The sequence below is a fragment of the Perca flavescens genome, chromosome 19 (genome assembly GCF_004354835.1).
Source record: "Perca flavescens isolate YP-PL-M2 chromosome 19, PFLA_1.0, whole genome shotgun sequence".
Taxonomy (NCBI): domain Eukaryota; kingdom Metazoa; phylum Chordata; class Actinopteri; order Perciformes; family Percidae; genus Perca; species Perca flavescens.
In genome coordinates, this window is record NC_041349.1 from 12,122,213 (window position 1) to 12,139,469 (window position 17,257).

The window sequence follows — 17,257 nt, forward strand, 5'->3', positions numbered from 1 at the left end:
AAACTGACTTTCTCATTAACTTTGAAGGTTGGATGGGGTTAACTGGACAAATAACATACAGAACATCCTTCCCTGGAGGGCTGTGACTCTGGTGGAACTAAGGAACCGGTCGGACATTGGCAGAGCCAACACATCACCCCAGACCACCATCCTGCCAGATCTGAGGTCAGCCTCCTCATTGTTTCTGTTTATTTTAGTTAGTTATTATTAGGGTAACCAGACGTCCTATGTATTATTATGCATTATGTAAGTAATGATTTATGTGTTACTGCATTCTTTAATATCCCATGAATCATCAGGAATTGACGTGTTCATAGCCTGTCATTCGTGACCTCATACATGAACAACACAACTAAAGCATTAGGTACGTGGGCACATCATTTTGAATTATTAAGCATGATCATGATTATTTTTCTGCAAAAAAATTTGGTCATCATTGCACAAATTCTGATTTGAACAAAACTTGTGCATAATGATGTACCCACCTTACCTAATGCTTTAGTTGATGTGGTGTTCATGAATGAGAGGCTAAGAACTCATGTCAAGTCCTGATGATTCATAAGATATAAAGGAATGAAGTAATGCACAAATCATGAATTAATTCCTGCATCAATTCATAATTCATGTACCCTTACCGTAAAGGGTTACCATAACTTTAGTTCAAGGCTGTGGCGGCAGTTCCAAATAATTTATTTAGTGCCATGCAATGAAAAATACCTTTTCACAAAGTTTTTCACAAGCTCAGTGGGTGCATTTTCCAAAAGAATGCTTTAATTCTGAAAAATAAAGTTGGTCCCACACGAAACTCACTCAATGTCTTTTAATATTATTTCTTAGATATGTAGGCTACATACCAAGAAAATTCATGAATATTAACTGAGATACCCCATTATGTTTTAAGCAGTAGGCCTACGTGTGCTGTTGGCAAAATTGTGTCTAATCTGTCTGTGTCTGTCTGACCTGGGCTGGCACATGTTCAAGTTAAAAAGCGTGTGCGTGCACGAGCACTACGGTCACGCGCAGTGTCCCGGTTTTAGATCCGGGAAACCTGGTCACCCTAGTTATTATACATCTTACGTATTTTAAACCATTTTGTGTGTCACAACACGTTTAAAACAAAACCTTCAGACTCAGCGTGAATTGTATGTATTAAGTTTGTTTCCCTCAATTTAAATTTGAAAGCTCAGACAGTTTTTTTAATGGCTTCTTTGTGGGAAAACACCTTTAAAGATTGATCAGGTTCACGATTAAATTCATCAAGATCAGCGGTAACCTTCCTTGAGGAACAAGTGAGTCATGATATATGCAGTATCTAATTCCAACTCAATGAAACTAATCTGACATTTGACTTTTAACAGGTGCCTTTGTCTAGATGAAACTGATCCATCAGCAGCTGGCTTGGCTACCTGTCTTGTGGTTTACATGGTTCATTAATGGAAGGTTGCACATTGTTTCTTTTTGTTAGAGTTCCTTCAAACTGTCAGAGAGTTTTCAACCTGTTGGCATTTGACCCTGACGGAGATGATGTTAGATGCAGATATGGAAACTCAACGCTGTTTGAGTGTGACTCGTGCACCCCCCCGTCTGTTCTCAGTGCCTCGTCAGTGAGTAGCCAAAGTAAACATATAGTGACGCTTGAAAATGACTCCATTGCAATCCACTGAGTAAGTCAGTAAAGTCGCTACAAAACACATACAGTTTTGTGGTTCAGTTGATACTTGCAAAACAGGAAACAAATTGTTGTCATACACAGAAGTAAATCTGATCTGTTGATTCTATCAAAAGGTATGCCTAAGGGCTCAACACTGGGAGAACTTCACTTCCTTCTATGCAAATGATTTTGTAGTTTTCAACTTTATGCTGATAATATGTCATATATAAATTTAAACCTGATCTACTACAAATTCAAGCTTCTTTTCAGTCCGATTTCAACCTCTTACAAGATTGGGTTTTACATAATCAACTTTTGCTCAACAAAAAAAAGTCCTATATTATGATATTTGGTACCAGACAGAAAGTCAAATCCAAACCTGGTCCCTGCGTAATAACATTTAATGACGGCACTACTCGGTATAAAGTTAATAAAATGTCTTGGTGTATGGCTTGATTATGAACTCTCATTCAAATCACGGTACATTGTATATTGCTCTCACAATATATTGTACCTTTTACCTCAAATTACGGAGTTCGGCAGTTTGCTTCAGCTCTATTAGTATGTCTCTTGTGTTGCGAACGAACAGAATTGCCTTTTAAGTTTAAAGCCCCAGCAGACAGTAATAATTGAGTTGTTGCTATAAGATCCATTTCAATAGTTGGTATGTTTACGCGTGCCCTGTCTTCTCACTTAAAGATGGACTGCAATTATTGTCAATGAAGCCGTCACTGTTTGTACCTACTGTTTATATCTAATGGTTATACCGGATTGGACTTGGTGATCCACTCACACTTTTCTGTTAATCTACAGTATTATTGACCAATTTGGCCACCCAGTGGTTGTAATGTTGTCGTTGTACTGATAATTGTATTTTTTTTTATTTTGTCACTCCTCATTGTTATGTATTGATTGTGATGTATTAGTTGGAACCCCCTCGAAAACGAGCTGATACATCTCAAGGGGTTTGTCCTTATAAACAAACTTGGAAAATGTAGATAAAAAGATTTGCCTAACTTTAATTCCAAACTGCATATTTTGACCTCATGTCCCTTTTTGTTCTCTTGCAGTCTTGTACTCTGTCATTCAGCACCACCCTGAGCAGTAACGAAGGTGTGTACGTCGTACAGCTGGTGATGGAGGACTTTCCTAGGCAGACTATCACCCTGACACAAACCAACGGGTCGAAGACAATCATAACTACCAACAATGCTATCAGCAAAATACCTGTCCAGTTTGCTTTAAGGGGTAAGAGTGTATATAATCAAAGTTATTTGGCAGTCATTATAATCTTATAAGGTATTTAATAATGTCAATGATGGATTGGATGCTTCCTCTGCTAGCACTAGTTACTGTTAGAAAATTGCAGATAAGACCCCTAAATTATAGTACCAACATTTGATTCAATGATTTTTGTCAAAACCTCTAGTTTAGTCTTAATGTGACATTTTTAAAATGTATTGGATCCAGCACTGTAAACAGCTAGCAAGTTTGTTCCAAATTGTATAATAGATGTCAAGAGTTTTCACAGAATAGGTGAAAGTCTTGACCTACTGGTAACACTATAGGATATATAAATAATAATAATAATAATAATAATAATAATAATAATAATAATAATAATAATAATAATAATAATATGGGTACTACAAATGTCTGGACATCATTTTATGGCAATAAAACACTTTACTATTCTAGTCTGGGGGTGAACATATGGATGGACGAACCGACAACAAAACATTTTGCTTTTCTTTATTGTTCCAGTGGATCCTGCAGTGCCATCTTGCACAGCGGGACTCTATCTGCCCACATTCCTGCCTCCAACCCCAGCCAACGGAGCTCATCTGTACACCTCTGTCAATCAGGCCTTGCAAATCGACATCAGTGCAGAGGCAAATGTCTCCACGTAAGTCAAACATTTTTTTTTTTTTAAAAGAACGTACATAGGCAAAATGTTCTCTGGTTAGATATGAAAAACTAATCTAATACCAGGCACAAATGGTTTTCATGCCAAGGTTTTTAGGTGCACAATTGTGTTGTGTAACACTGATAAAAAAAGACAGGTTTGACAAGAGTGCAACAGGTGCAACAGAACCAACTCTATAGTTTTGTTAGGAAATACACAGTGGCTTAAACATAAATATAGGGCATAAAAAAAAAAATTATTTGGTTCTGGTTAGTTATCAGTTGAGGTCAATAGCGAATTTTTTTTATTTTTTATTTAAATCTTTTTCCCAGTGGCAGCAAGGGATTGATAGGATTTTTTTTTCCTTTACAACATGGTGAGGCGTCCTTCACGTGCATATTAAGTAGCCACATGTATCTGTTTTGGTCTTATACATCCACAGGTTTACCGCGCCAGCGGAGAGGATGGTTCGTTTAGACAGCATCTAAGTTTACAAGAGTTTGTCCAAAATTTAAGATTCATTGCAAACTATGATAAACAGTTAGACTACAAACTGACATCTTTCATTTTAGCTTGTTTGTAAAAAGTCGCTATTTGCAGAATAGAGCTGTGTTTGCACAGCGCGGTGAAAAAGAGTGGACAGCGCAGACTGAAATATCGGTGTGTGTGTGTGTGTGTGTGTGTGTGTGTGTGTGTGTAGCGCGGGCATCGCTGTTCAGAATCCCGTCTGTCTTCCATAATGCAACGCTCGTATCCAAATAAATTGTGTTGTGAAGTTGTCATTAACTTCACTGCTGTTAGCCACCTCCATTGAGCCACAGGGACTTGCTGTAACGTTAGAGCACTCTAAAGGTGTTTACCTTTCATTTGATCGTGTTTGCTTGCTACGTTACCATCCTCTTGAACGACATTAAACACAACATATAGTTCATGTTTCTGTTTCTGTTTAATTTGTATAATTTCTCCTCCAAGCTCATCAAATAAATTTGGTCGCACATAAATTGACAGGGTCGGTCGGAAACCGGAACCAAACAATTATTTTTGTTAGGCCTAATAATGCAGTATTCATTCCAGGTGAGACTTTCGATTGAATTTCAATTATTGTTGTGACAAAAAAAAGTTTTGCTTCATTTTTGGGTAGGGTAGTTTTAAAAATGGCATTTAACTTGCCAAACCAGTTCTTCTTCTGTTGTTTAAGAATTTCTGAGCTGCTGTTCAGCGGACCAAGCAACATAGTCCAGACTACATCAGGAACAGGACAGTACACCCTGAGATGGACGCCATCTGAACAAGAAGATGGAGAAAGCCACCCGATCTGCTTTGTTGTCCAGGCAGTTTCCAAGTCAGTCGTTTGTCCCATGAACCTTACCCTATAGCAATGTATATGGAAAACTATGATCTGTGTTTCTTATAGCAAAGGTGTTTTATCCTGTTAATGCATACCAAAATATTATAATGTCTGTATAAATATAATGTAAGAAAGGAGTTGTGGGAATAAATGGTGTCCTAGATTTCTAAAAAGAGAATGTGGAATGTTATCAGTTGCTTATGCAGTTACTTTTTCCTTAAAAATCCACTTTTGACATAACTTCTTGTGGTCTCAAATATAGGAAAATTAAGGAATATTTTCACATTTTCGCAAACCGGTTCCTTCAATTTCTTGCACAGAGTTTAATGAGAAGACTGATTTCACTCTCATAATCTCTGTACAGATGAATACAGAAGTCAGCTATCTTAGCTTAGCATAAAGACTGGAAACAGGTGGAAACAGCTAGCCTGCCTCTGTCTGTAGATGGAAAAATTGACCTAACAGCACCTCTAAAGCTCATTTATTAAAAATAAAAATATTATATATTGTATGTGTAATTCGTACAACAACAATGTGTGAAAATGTAGTAGTGGTTTTGCAGGGGTTAATGTTAACTGACATATAACCTTGTATATTATTATATTATATTATGTAAGAAAGTTATCGAACTTCGTGAATAAGCTACTATATTGATTTATCTCAACAGTTCGACCAAGTATCACTCTGAGCTCCGATGTGTCATTCTGAGTGTTGGATACGGTGTGTGTAAACCTTCCTTGTTTTTTAAGTGTTTGAAATTTCATTAGTGATTTCCTTAAGTGATAAAGTTCACATGTAATCTACAGTATATTCCATTTACAGTATGTATTCACTTATGTTTACAGACCCAACAGTGACCATTTGTCCAACAACTACACCAGTAGTTACAACCACCATAACTAAACCAACCACACAAAGCACAACCATCGCAAAAACTACCCCATTGACCATAAATACCATCACTACCCCACCTACAGCAACCATACAGACAACGACCATGAATCCCCCAACAACAACCCCATTAACGACAACAATGATCACAACAGTAACTACACCACTGACCACAACAACCATCACTACGCCACCTACAACAACACAAACAACAACCACAGGTCCCCTAACAACTACTTCAATAACCACAACAACCGTTACAACAACTACCCCATTAACCACAACAACCATCACTATGCCACCTACAACAACCATACAGACAACAACCACGAATCCGCCAACAATTACCCCGTTAACCACAACAACCATACAGACAACAACCACGAATCCGCCAACAACTACCCCATTGACCACAACAACCATCATTATGTCACCTACATCAACTACACAAACAACAACCACAGGTCCCCTAACAACTACTTCAATACCCACAACAACCATTACAACAACTACCCCATCAACCACAACAACAACCATCACTACGCCACCTACAACTACACAAACAACAACCACAGGTCCCCTAACAACTACTTCAATAACCACAACAACCGTTACAACTACCACATTAACCACAACAACCATCAGTACGCAACCTACAACAACCATACAGACAACGATCATGAGTCCCCCAACAACTACCCCATTGACAACAACAATGATCACAACAGTAACTACCCCATTGACCACAACAACCATCATTACGTCACCTACAACAACTACACAAACAACCACAGGTCCCCTAACAACTACTTCAATAACCACAACAACCGTTACAACAACTACCCCATTAACCACTACAACCATCAGTACGCCACCTACAACAACCATACAGACAACAACGACGAATCCGCCAACAACTACCCCATTAACCACCACAATAATCACAACAGTAACTGCCCCATTGACCACAACAACCATCACTATGCCACCTACAACAACCATACAGACAACGACCACAAATCCACCAACAACTACCCCATTAACCACAACAACCATCAGTACGCCACTTACAACAACCATACAGACAACGACCACGAATCCGCCAACAACTACCCCATTAACCACAACAACCATCAGTACGCCACCTACAACAACCATACAGACAACTACCACAAATCCGCCAACAACTACCCCATTAACCACCACAATGATCACAACAGTAACTACCCCACTGACCACAACAACCATCACTATGCCACCTACAACAACCATACAGACAACGACCACGAATCCGCCAATAACTACCCCATTAACCACAACAACCATCAGTACGCCAACTACAACAACCATACAGACAACGACCACGAATCCGCCAACAACTACCCCATTAACCACAACAACCATCAGTACGCCACCTACAACAACCATACAGACAATAACGACGAATCTGCCAACAACTACCCCATTAACCACCACAATGATCACAACAGTAACTGCCCCATTAACCACAACAACCATCACTATGCCACCTACAACAACCATACAGACAACGACCACGAATCCGCCAACAACTACCCCATTAACCACAACAACCATCAGTACGCCACCTACAACAACCATACAGACAACAACGACGAATCCACCAACAACTACCCCATTAATCACCACAATGATCACAACAGTAAGTGCCCCATTAACCACAACAACCATCAGTACGCCACCTACAACAACAATACAGACGACCACGAATCCGCCAACAACTACCCCATTAACCACAACAACCATCAGTACGCCACCTACAACAACCATACAGACAACGACCACGAATCCGCCAACAACTACCCCATTAACCACAACAACCATCAGTACGCCACCTACAACAACCATACAGACAACGACCACGAATCCGCCAACAACTACCCCATTAACCACAACAACCATCAGTACGCCACCTACAACAACCATACAGACAACGACCACAAATCCGCCAACAACTACCCCATTAACCACAACAACCATCAGTACGCCACCTACAACAACCATACAGACAACGACCACGAATCCGCCAACAACTACCCCATTAACCACAACAACCATCAGTACGCCACTTACAACAACCATACAGACAACAACGACGAATCCGCCAACAACTACCCCATTAACCACTACAATGATCACAACAGTAACTGCCCCATTGACCACAACAACCATCACTATGCCACCTACAACAACCATACAGACAACGACCACGAATCCGCCAACAACTACCCCATTAACCACAACAACCATCAGTACGCCACTTACAACAACCATACAGACAACGACCACGAATCCGCCAACAACTACCCCATTAACCACAACAACCATCAGTACGCCACCTACAACAACCATACAGACAACGACCACGAATCCGCCAACAACTACCCCATTAACCACCACAATGATCACAACAGTAACTACCCCACTGACCACAACAACCATCACTATGCCACCTACAACAAACATACAGACAACGACCACGAATCCGCCAATAACTACCCCATTAACCACAACAACCATCAGTACGCCAACTACAACAACCATACAGACAACGACCACGAATCCGCCAACAACTACCCCATTAACCACAACAACCATCAGTACGCCACCTACAACAACCATACAGACAATAACGACGAATCTGCCAACAACTACCCCATTAACCACCACAATGATCACAACAGTAACTGCCCCATTAACCACAACAACCATCACTATGCCACCTACAACAACCATACAGACAACGACCACGAATCCGCCAACAACTACCCCATTAACCACAACAACCATCAGTACGCCACCTACAACAACCATACAGACAACAACGACGAATCCACCAACAACTACCCCATTAATCACCACAATGATCACAACAGTAAGTGCCCCATTGACCACAACAACCATCACTATGCCACCTACAACAACCATACAGACAACGACCACGAATCCGCCAACAACTGCCCCATTAACCACAACAACCATCAGTACGCCACCTACAACAACAATACAGTCGACCACGAATCCGCCAACAACTACCCCATTAACCACAACAACCATCAGTACGCCACCTACAACAACCATACAGACAACGACCACGAATCCGCCAACAACTACCCCATTAACCACAACAACCATCAGTACGCCACCTACAACAACCATACAGACAACGACCACAAATCCGCCAACAACTACCCCATTAACCACAACAACCATCAGTACGCCACCTACAACAACCATACAGACAACGACCACGAATCCGCCAACAACTACCCCATTAACCACAACAACCATCAGTACGCCACCTACAACAACCATACAGACAACAACGACGAATCCGCCAACAACTACCCCATTAACCACTACAATGATCACAACAGTAACTGCCCCATTGACCACAACAACCATCACTATGCCACCTTCAACAATTATACAGACAACGACCACGAATCCGCCAACAACTGCCCCATTAACCACAACAACCATCAGTACGCCACCTACAACAATACAGACGACCATGAATCCGCCAACAACTACCCCATTAACCACAACAACCATCAATACGCCACCTACAACAACCATACAGACAACGACCATGAATCCGCCAACAACTACCCCACTGACCACAACAACCATCACTATGCCACCTACAACAACCATACAGACAACGACCACGAATCCGCCAACAACTGCCCCATTAACCACAACAACCATCAGTACGCCACCTACAACAACAATACAGACGACCACGAATCCGCCAACAACTACCCCATTAACCACAACAACCATCAGTACGCCACCTACAACAACCATACAGACAACAACGACGAATCCGCCAACAACTACCCCATTAACCACTACAATGATCACAACAGTAACTGCCCCATTGACCACAACAACCATCACTATGCCACCTACAACAACCATACAGACAACAACCACAAATCCGCCAACAACTACCCCATTAACCACAACAACCATCAGTACGCCACCTACAACAACCATACAGACAACGACCACAAATCCCCCAACAACTACCCCATTAACCACAACAACCATCAGTACACCACCTACAACAACCATACAGACAACAACCACGACTCCGCCAACAACTACCCCATTGACCACAACAATCATCATTACGTCACCTACAACAACTACACAAACAACAACCACAGGTCCCCTAACAACTACTTCAATAACCACAACAACCGTTACAACAACTACCCCATTAACCACAACAACCATCAGTACAACAGCTACAGCAACCATACAGACAACAACCACGAATCCGCCAACAACTACCCCATTAACCACAACAACCATCAGTACGCCACCTACAGCAACCATACAGACGACCACGAATCCCACAACAACTACCCCATTGACCACAACAACCATCACAACAGTAACTACCCCATTGACCACAGCAACCATCACTACGCCACCTACAACAACTACACAAACAACCACAGGTCCCCTAACAACTACTTCAATAACCACAACAACCGTTACAACTACCCCATTAACTACAACAACCATCAGTACGCAACCTACAACAACTATACAGACAATGACCACGAGTCCCCCAATAACTACCCCATTAACCACAACAACCATGAGTACGCCACCTCCAACAACCATACAGACCACGACCACGAGTCCCCCAACAACTACCCCATTGACCACAACAATGATCACAACAGTACCTACCCCATTGACCACAACATTAACTACCCCATTGACCACAACAACCATCATTACGCCACCTACAACTACACAAACAACAACCACAGGTCCCCTAACAACTGCTTCAATAACCACAACAACCGTTACAACAACTGCCCCATTAACCACAACAACCATCAGTACACCACCTACAACAACCATACAGACAACGACCACGGATCCCCCAACAACTACCCCATTAACCACGGCAACCATCATTACGTCCCCTACAACAACCACACAAACAACAACCACAGGTCCCCTAACAACTACTTCAATAACCACAACAACCATTACAACTACCCCATTAACCACAACAACCATCAGTACGCAACCTACAACAACCATACAGACAATGACCACGAATCCGCCAACAACTACCTCATTAACCACAACAACCATCAGTACGCCACCTACAACAACCATACAGACAACGACCACGAATCCGCCAACAACTACCCCATTAACCACAACAATGATCACAACAGTAACTACCCCATTGACCACAACAACCATCACTACGCCACCTACAACAACGATACAGACAACGACCACGAGTCCCCCAACAACTACCCCATTGACCACAACAATGATCACAACAGTAACTTCCCCATTGACCACCAGAACCATCACTACGCCACCTACAACTACACAAACAACAACCACAGGTCCCCTAACAACTACTTCAATAACCACAACAACCGTTACAACAACTACCCCATTAACCACAACAACCATCAGTACGCCACCTGCAACAACCATACAGACAACAACCACGATTCCTTCAACAACTACCCCATTAACTACGACAACCATCTTTACACTATCTACAACACAAACTACAAAGGTTCCCTCAACAACCATACCAGCTACGACCACAACCCCATCCACAACTAACCCACTAACTACAACAACTACATCACAAACTACAACCAACTGCCTTCCAACTATCCCACTATCTACAATCCGCACTACACTGAATTCAACTGTTCCTTCTACGTCTACTACATCAAGTCAACCACCAGTTACTAAACCTACAGACACAGCTCCCTCACCTCTAACCAACATCTCAAACACAAGTGAGTATGACAAATGTTGATGTCTTTTACTTTATAATCATCTCTTAATGGACATACAAAGCTACGTAACGGAGCTAAGTGAGAGCAATGGAATTTGAGTTGCCTAAACATAGAACACCTCGTCTTAGTCAACTCTGTATTACTCAGTTTGAGCAGCTTTCTTGCCTGTGTTGTAATGTTGAATCACTGTGCTTCTAGTTGTTCTTGGTTTGAGAATGAAGCTTTCCTTTCCATCTCCACCTTCTCAAGACTACATCAAGAGTACCGTCATCCAACAGGTCAGACTCTTCTTATTAGAAATCAAAGCATGTCAAGCATTAGATAACTGCACCTGCTGGGGCTAGTTGCAGGTTTAAATATATGATCCTGGTACAACAGAATTTATAATAAATAAAGGACTAAACAAAAGGTCAGCTACACTTCTGATGATTCAGAAACACATATACAGTGGGTACGGAAAGTATTCAGACCCCTTTAAATTTTTCACTCTTTGTTTTATTGCAGCCATGTGCTAAAATCAAAAAAGTTCATTTTATTTCTCATTAATGTACGCTCACCACCCCATCTTGACAGAAAAAAACAGAAATGTAGAAACTTTTGCAAATTTATTAAAAAAGAAAAACTGAAATATCAAATGGTCATATTCAGACCCTTTGCTGTGACACTCATATTTAACTCACATGCTGTCCATTTCTTCTGATCCCCTTGAGATGGTTCTACTCCTTCATTGGAGTCCTGCTGTGTTTAATTAAACTGATTGGACTTGATTAGGAAAGGCTCACACCTGTCTATATAAGACCTTACAGCCCACAGTGCATATCAGAGCAAATGAGAATCATGAGGTCGAAGGAACTACCCAAGGAGCTCAGAGACAGAATTGTGGCAAGGCACAGACCTGGCCAAGGTTACAAAAGAATTTCTGCAGCACTCAAAGTTCCTAAGAGCACAGTGGCCTCCATAATCCTTAAATGGAAGAAGTTTGGGACGACCAGAACTCTTCCTATACCTGGCCGTCCAGCCAAACTGAGCAATCGTGGGAGAAGAGCCTTGGTGAGAGAGGTAAAGAAGAACCCAAAGATCACTGTGGCTGAGCTCCAGAGATGCAGTAGGGAGATGGGAGAAAGTTCCACAAAGTCAACTATCACTGCAGCCCTCCACCAGTCGGAGCTTTATGGCAGAGTGGCCAGACGGAAGCCTCTCCTTAGTGCGAGACATATGAAAGCCTGCATAGAGTTTGCCAAAACACATGACGGACTCCCAGATATGATAAATAAGATTCTCTGGTCTGATGAGACCAAGATTGAACTTTTTGGTGTTAATTCTAAGCGGTATGTGTGGAAAAAACCAGGCACTGCTCATCGCCTGCCCAATACAATCCCAACAGTGAAACATGGTGGTGGCAGCATCATGCTATGGGGGTGTTTTTCAGCTGCAGGGACAGGACGACTGGTTGCAATTGAAGGAAAGGTGAATGCGGCCAAGTACAGAGATATCCTGGAAGAAAACCTAATCCAGAGTGCTCAGGACCTCAGACTGGGCCGAAGGTTCACCTTCCAACAAGACAATGACCCTAAGCACACAGCTAAAATAACAAAGGAGTGGCTGGAACAACTCTGTGACCATTCTTGACTGGCCCAGCCAGAGCCCTGACCTAAACCCAGTTGAGCATCTCTGGAGAGACCTGAAAATGGCTGTCCACCAACATTCACCATCCAACCTGATCGAGCTGGAGAAGATCTGCAAGGAAGACTGGCAGAGGATCCCCAAATCCAGGTGTGAAAATCTTGTTGCATCATTCCCAAGAAGACTCATGGCTGTACTAGCTCAAAAGGGTGCTTCTACTCAATACTGAGCAAAGGGTCTGAATACTTATGACCATGTGATATTTCAGTTTTTTTTTTTTTTTTTTTTTTAATACATTTGCAAAAATTTCTACATTTGGTTTTTTTTCTGTCAATATGGGGTGTATTCATGAAAAATAAAATGAACTTTTTTGATTTTAGCAAATGGCTGCATTGAAACAGAGTGAAAAATGTAAAGGGGTCTGAATACTTTCCGTACCCGCTGTAATATAACAATGCTCCCACTTTACACGGTTTCTTTTTCTTCTCCAGATTAGAGATGAACTAGTGAGACGAGGGCTGCCATCAGCTTTGATTGTACAACTTGTGTAGTGTGCAACAGTAATTTACAACCACAGTGACCCCTGTTGATTGAACGTGAACATTTATTAACCCCTGGAGAGAAATGTTTTCAGTTGCCTGTCAAGTTCAAAATGTGTACAAATTACCATGGATGTATACTAAGAGCGTAAATACTTGACTGTAACTATGTATAAAGTTCTGGCTGTGGTGTATTTTAAAATGTTTTGCTACCTTTGATTATTTGTCCATTATAAACTTGTTTTGTCCATTTATAATAAAGCCAACTGCAAAAACAAACATGTAAACAAATATTGCAAAAAAAAGACTTCTTGTAGGACTCATGACTTCTGTGTTTCTAAAATTCAGGCTATGTCCAGGCTTTATAGATACCTGCAAGTCCTGTGGTTTGTTGGGCAGCGGTTTGGGCTGACTGCTGGCACCTCTCCTCCGTTTCCTCAGCCCTCCATGGGTGTTGTAGGATGGTGGTGAGCGTTTAGGTGTCTGAGCAGTAGGGGACTCCTGGCCCGAGGGCCCCTGAGGACCAACGATAACCATGGAGCGTCCGTCGTCGGGACCCTGGTCCTCTGTCGGCTCCAGCATCATCATACTCTCTGTATCCTCCTCGCCCAAAGTGTCCAGAGAAATCACTACATTGATAGAAGTAAAATTTACTTCAGCCACCTAAAATGAGACACTAATATCCCATTTTTACATACTAAATTTGATCAAGTGTTTTTCCAGGGAGGATATAGACTGCAGCACTGATTTAATAGATTTAAAATGACAAATTATATTACTTGTGACAGTGTCAAGCTCCACATTGGGGTTGTTATAGGGCAAAGTCTCCGGGTGGGAAGTAGGCTGAAACATTGGAGCCGCTCCTGCAGGAGGTATGTAGGAAACCTGCAGGGTCAGCGTAGCCTAGTGGAGTCAGAAAATGCATAGTTATATAGTTTAATCAGTGCTGGTACAAAGTATAGGCAAGAAACATGATGTTAACATGAAGTTTTAATTTCCAAAAAGTCCAACATGTGAAAGAAAACAAAGATAAGGATCTTATGTGCAGGTATGTGAAGTCATCCCTAAACAAGACTCAGCAGATTACCGAGTTCCAAGATTACTTGGTTAATTTTATTTTTTGTTATACTATTGTTTCATTGTGTGCAATTATCTCATACTGTTAATTATTTCACTCTCAACTGAATGTGTGGTTGTGATCATTCTTGCACATTAATTAATGTTAGTATTTTGTTTTACAAGTTGGTAACCTTAAAATTAATCATTTATTATGCACAATTTGCACACCCAAATGCTGCATGCTTGGAGTTATAGCACCTTTTGTATTCCATATCATGCACTGCTGTATCAAGAATGACTCGAAACGACTTGCAAAAGAACAGCTTATAAGAGTGTTATAAGTGATATAATCCACCTTTCTTGTCTTTGAGTATGAGAGGATGAGCATGTCAGTGCAAATACAGAAACATTGAAACTTCTTCTGCTTTTTTTAATATATAAAAGAATTTACATTGGATGGGAGGTTTGAAATTGTATAAAAACAAATGAGGATTCATTGAGCTTAAGTTGTGTTGCAGCAGCAGAGCGCTGTAGGGTGTGTGGACCAGTAAAAGGTGCAGTTTCCTTTTGCAGGAAAAAGCAACTCAAGTGATAAGCTGTAATGTTTCTGTAAACAAAGATATCGGGCTCTGCGTGTGTGCAGCAGCAACATCTTCTGATTCTGTTTAACAGGTTTATAATTTTACTGGTGAAAATGTTTTTACATGATCACTGTTGATCAAAATGTTCCGAACATTTATTCCATTTCACTTTCACACAAGTTGCTAAAAATGTGAGTCTTTCAATATGATGGTTTATAGTGTGTGTGTGTGTGTGTGTGTGTGTGTGTGTGTGTGTGTGTGTGTGCATGCGTGCATGTGTGTAGCTTGTACTTCCACCTATGCGAGGACCAATTGAATGAGTTATAGTTCTGACTTAGGAAAGCACCTATTTTCAGATCCAGGAAACTCATAGTGATTTATGATTTGTCATTGGTTCATGATACAATGCGATTGTAAATTAATCTGTCTGTGCGTGTGTGCATGAGCATGTGTGTGTGTTAGTGTGCGTATGTGCACCCACCCCTGTGTTGTTTCTCTTGGTGTCCAGCAGGGAGACAGTGAAGGTGGCGGCCAGGTTGGGAGAGTTGAGCACGTCTCTGAGAGCCAGCCGGGTTTCCCCCAGAAACCTGAACAGACACAAAAGTACTGGATTTGGTACATGAGTACTCTGACACGTGTATCTCATTGTGATAAGTCATCAATATTGACATACATACATTACATATTGACATACATTAGTCTTTTTCATGTAACAAAGCTTGTAAGGATGTACCAGCCACCCCACATAACAGAAACATCACTGAAATCCACTGCTGTGAGAATTTAATATCAGGGCTTATTCTACCATATATTGCATTGTGGAAATGAGAAAATTATCAGGTATGTGACACAAACTTTGATAGAGATGATTCAGGTCAGTAATGTTATTTTCCAGATGGCAATCGAGCGTACAAACAAAATTCATGAAACTGCTATTAACTAATACATACACAAACAAACAAAATTATTAAATGTATGCTTCAGCTGCAAACATGCAGTGAAATCAAACTTCTGGTAAAGCAAACGAAAGCATAGAGGTCAGACTGTGGTCTGAATGTACCGTGAGAGGCGGATGAATGGATCACTAAATCAATCAACACAACAGTCGGTGAATGGGTGGAAATATGAGTGAATAAATACTCCATGACCACAATGAGAGGATGACCCCGATTCTTTCATGTCTGCCCCTTCCCCTCTGAAGGAACGCCGACATGCTTGACATTGTGACGAAGCGAAACAAACCCAAAAATAACCATCGGGTGGGGACGTTTTCATAAAACAAACAAGTGTGGATCATTGGCCACACCCCTGTCTGTGCCCTGAGTTTGGTCCGATTTGTCCACCATGTCTCTGTCTCACAATGCCACAGTTTATTATCTCAATTCCTGTACTCTGAGCTATAGGAAGGATGTATCAGTATTCTAAATGTATATATGATAAACAATGCAAGTGTAAATATGCAAAGAAGAATGTATGAAAATGTATTGTATGTAAAAGTATCCTTCGCCTTGAATGTATAATGCTACCATATATGTATATTTTACAAACTGATATCTAAGTAATCAGCTATTGGTATTTCTTTTATTTTGATTATTATAATTTTTTGTTATATACATTTTTATGTTGCTAATTTATATAATTTCTTAAAATGCAAAAAAAAGTGCTAGTCAGTTAAATGCATAAACGCAAACCCATTTTAACAGCTTACATTTTTTTATCGTGAGATTAACGTTCTTTTTGGCCTAGCAAACTTTGTAGTTTTTTTTCACATGCTGTTGCAACAACTAGTAACATTAGAAAAACTACAACACCACAC

At 40.9% G+C, this 17,257-nt stretch overlaps 1 protein-coding gene across 8 annotated transcripts in view; it reads right to left on the reverse strand.

Annotated features, from left to right (window-relative positions):
- Positions 1-17,257, reverse strand: part of dysf (dysferlin, limb girdle muscular dystrophy 2B (autosomal recessive)) — a 122,775-nt gene that overhangs the window by 89,140 nt on the left and 16,378 nt on the right. For all 8 annotated transcript variants that reach the window (XM_028606135.1, XM_028606132.1, XM_028606130.1 and 5 more), the window contains exons 4-6: positions 15,923-16,028; positions 14,581-14,704; positions 14,174-14,430 (exon numbers count right to left, since the gene is read on the reverse strand). In XM_028606135.1, the coding sequence (XP_028461936.1) occupies positions 14,174-14,430; positions 14,581-14,704; positions 15,923-16,028 (487 nt within the window). The remainder of the gene's footprint in view (positions 1-14,173; positions 14,431-14,580; positions 14,705-15,922; positions 16,029-17,257) is intronic.